The sequence below is a fragment of the Lactuca serriola genome, chromosome 4 (assembly GCF_051521515.1).
Source record: "Lactuca serriola cultivar US96UC23 chromosome 4, Lser_US96UC23_V15, whole genome shotgun sequence".
Lineage (NCBI taxonomy): Eukaryota > Viridiplantae > Streptophyta > Magnoliopsida > Asterales > Asteraceae > Lactuca > Lactuca serriola.
The window spans coordinates 396812914-396816822 of record NC_136411.1 but is presented as its reverse complement, the minus strand read 5'-3'; the positions used below and the strand labels follow the sequence as shown (position 1 = coordinate 396816822).

The 3909-nt window shown below is 36.9% G+C and overlaps 1 protein-coding gene across 2 annotated transcripts; it reads left to right on the top strand.

The window, feature by feature from the left end:
- Positions 1-905: 905 nt before the first annotated feature.
- On the top strand, positions 906-3487 carry MDA1 (Mitochondrial transcription termination factor family protein). 2 transcript variants are annotated; one of them, XM_079035639.1, is made up of 4 exons: positions 906-1121; positions 1739-1809; positions 1912-2112; positions 2258-3487. In XM_079035639.1, exons 1-4 carry the CDS (start codon positions 1045-1047, stop codon positions 3367-3369), a joined length of 1461 nt encoding a protein of 486 aa, XP_078891765.1. In that variant the 5' UTR covers positions 906-1044; the 3' UTR covers positions 3370-3487. The 2 variants fall into 2 exon arrangements, with proteins under 2 accessions (XP_078891765.1, XP_078891766.1); XM_079035640.1 differs by having other exon boundaries at positions 907-1121; positions 1754-1809.
- The last annotated feature ends 422 nt before the right edge of the window (positions 3488-3909 follow it).

Sequence of the window (3909 nt, the reverse complement as noted above, 5' to 3'; positions counted from 1 at the left end):
CAAGAATTGATTTCTGGAACCATTTGGGATTTCGATCGACAATTGATTTCTAAAACAACCATCTCTCCAATCTACAACTCGAAAAAGACGATGGTTAAGCCGCTCGTTTCTCTCCTTCTCCAGCGATTTTGTTCTAGCTCTCGGGTGGCGGCGACGTTTAGGGTTTCAAGCGATGGTTTGCAAACGAGGGTTTTAGATCCGCCACGGTTTAGGGTTTCAAGCGATGGCAGCAGCAACAAAGTGGGAAGATGGATGGTGGCTGTATCTCCAACTTCCTGAGAATCGACGAGCACCACCACCGAAACATCATAACTTTAGATCCAATGTTTTTTTTTTCTTGAATGTGGCTTGATGTTGATTTATGGATTTAAAGTTTTTTTTTTTGTATTTTTGTTTTCTTTGGTGTGTATGTATGCGAGATAAGAGAGAGGTAAAGATACATAAACGGTGGTGGCGGAGAGTGATGGTCGACGGTGGTGGGTCGGTATTGTTTGTGTGTGTGTGAGAGAGAGAGAGAGAGAGAGAGAGAGAGAGAGAGAGAGAGAGAACATGTGGGTGGGGTGGGCCCGACATATATTTTTTTAATTTTCTTTTGTTTGTTTTTTAATTAATAAGGTATTAAAACAAATAAAAAAATACAAAAAAGAAATGAGAAGGGCAAAATAGTCATTTCAATATTTTTTGGACTAAAATCACAAAAAATTCTTGATTTTGGACATTCTATATAAGTTAAAAACTTTTTGGACCCTATCCAAAGTTTTTTGAATACCACAGGAACCAATTTTACAGTTTTGTCTTTATTTAACCGTATTTTGTTAGGATATTTTATTATATCAATATGAAATGTAGACAAAGACGAAAAAAAATAGAAGTATATTTAATTTGTCTTATGGATTTTATCAGCGGCTGATATTTTATGCCCAGAGACGAAAGCAAAGCAACCATATCTTCTTCCTCCTAATTCTACTCCTCCATATTTATTTATAGCTCGCTTATCTGTCATCACAACTTCAACTTTCACCACCAACAGCCTTCCGCTTCCAGATGAAGGCCTTCACCCTCTTTGGACCGTCCGACACCATTCTACTCTTCGGTGCCGCCTCCTCTTCCGTCTCATCCCGGTAATTTCTTTCATTCTCCCTTGATTTTGCATTGACACTCTCCATTATTCAATTCATTCTCATCCTCGCGTGTAGGGTTTTGTTAAGAAATTGACTGAATCAATATATATTTTAACTTTCACCATCAGTTTCCGGAAGTTCCAAGTGTCTCATCTGTTGCTTATGTTAAAATTCGTAATAAATGTGCTAGTGTTGTATTTTATAATTGCAATTTGCACAAAGCTTTTTTATTAGGTTTATATCAATTTGTAATAGATATAGGAACCGTGGAGGTAGGGTCCCTGCATATTGGGAATTTTTTTTTTTTCACTTCTCAAATGTCTTAAGTTTTTCTAGAAATCCATTTTCGTTTACATGAATATGTTGAAGCATTCATTACTTGAAGTGGTGAATTTGGATAGATGGCAAGTGGATGGAGGGAGGCTTAAAACTAAAAAAAAAAAATGATGACTTTGGCATCTATATTAAAAAGCTTTTAGGGCATACATACAAATTGCTATATTTGGACCAAAAGTTGAAAAATCATAAATCAAAATTATGCCTGAAATATTTGATACTTTCACATCTTAACAAAATTTCAAGTGCTTATTTCATACTGTATTTAACACCAACCTTAGTTGTTATGGATTCAGGACCCAACTTTCTTTCCCTCAGACTCAGAGGCTTCTCTTCTGCCGAGCAGAAACAGGTAAGCAGTTAAAACTTCATTATCTTTACATTCAATCTTGTTTGGATTTTTAAAAATAGAAAATTGATGTTTATTTATTATTGAATATGTGATATATTATAGATGCGTCTGTGAGCTTAGTAAATGTCCCTCCAAATCTACTACTAGCAGAAAGAGAAGAAGCCAAAGCTGTGTTACGCATGTTTTTAACCAACCAAGGCATGAACCGTTTAACTGCAGCCAGAAAGATGAAAAAGTTAGACCGATTTGTGGATCATCTTATGTTAAGACTTCACACCGTTTACAAAACCCGATATCTAGTAGGTAGGTCTCATCCTCATCCCTAATCACCTAATCACCTAAGGGGATGTTAAGTTAACCACTTAATTTGGACAGCTATATTTTTAATTCCGAAAATACCCTTTGCTAATCGTCATAGTATGGTTTGTCCTTGTCCTTGTCCTTGCAGGACGAGAGCTGACAACTCCTGAAATCAGAGACGCTCTCATTCCTTACCTGGATGAATTCGTTGAAGAACACGGGGACAATTTTGTTGAAGTCCTAGAATACTTTCCAATCCCGATAGTCAAAGAAAACAACACAAACGCAAACACAAACACAAGTGATGATGATAATTATGTTGTAGAAAGTTCAGAGGAATTTGTCCAAAAAGCCACATCACATTCACGAGCAAGCAACAACACGGAAACACCAAATCTCCCTCCACATGTGGTCTACCTTGAAGAGCTTGGAATGGAACTTGAAGTTATCAAAGAAGTCATCCGCAAGTTTCCGGCTTTCGCGTACTACAGTTTAGAAGGAAAAATCAAACCGGTGGTTGAGTTTCTTCTTGACCTCGGCATCTCAAAGTCAGACATACCCGCAATCATCACAAAAAGGCCTCAGTTATGCGGTATCAGTCTAACCGAAAACCTAATCCCAACCATGGCATTTCTAGAAGATTTAGGGGTGGACAAGAAAAAATGGGCTAAAGTGATCTACCGTTTTCCAGCGCTCCTCACTTACAGCAGATCAAAACTCCAAGCAACCGTCGACTTTCTTTACGAAATGGGACTTTCTCCTCAAGACGTGGGGAAGGTTCTGACGCGGTGCCCCTCCATCATAAGCTACAGTATAGACGAGAAGCTACGGCCCACGTCTCACTACTTTGATTCCATCGGAGTTAATCCTGCGGTTGTCATGTCGCGCTACCCGCAGGTGTTTGGTTTAAGCGTGGAGGCCAGTTTGAAACCGGTGACTGACTTTTTCATGCAAAAAGGATACCATGTTGCTGACGTGGCGTTGATGGCTTCTAGATATGGGGCTATTTATAGTTTTAGTGTGGAGGATAATTTGTTGCCCAAATGGGAATATTTTTTGAGTATGGAGTATCCCAAGACTGAACTGGTTAAGTTTCCTCAGTATTTTGGGTATAGTTTGGAAGAGAGGATTAAAGTGAGGTATGAAGTTGTTAAAGAGAGTGGGGTGAGGTTGCTTCTCAATCAGGTCTTGTCTCTTTCTGATGAAGATTTTTACAAGCTTCTTAAGCGAAAAGTGAAGAAAAAGAACGCATGTGCTTGATTTTGTAGATCAATTACTACTGATAATAATCATAATATATTATTATTACATGATGGAGATGTTTATTTTGACACAATTATTCTGGTATAGATATTAAAGCCGATGAATGTTAATTGTAGATTTGTAGCTACTTGCCAAATCACAATTTGCATTATACTCTGTGATTCATGGTGTTAGAGAGGCAAATATATTTTAGCTGTATTTTAAGCATTATAGGACATCTCAAGTCCAACACTACAACCTAAACCAGATGGAAATCAATTTATATTGTTGTGGATGCTTAGTAGCTTTATGGAACCAAGGATTGATAAAACAAACAGTCGTTCATGCTAGTACCAAATCTACTCTAATAAATGAAGATTTTTTTCATGCTAGTACCAAATCTACTCTAATAAATGAAGATTTTTTTTTTGCCACATGTCCACTTCTTCTATATTTGGACATATGTCATTTTCTAGAATTTTTAAATTTTCTATTTTCCACTTGCCATTTTATTGTATTTTTTTCATTTTATTAAATTAAAATTCCAAATTTAATATG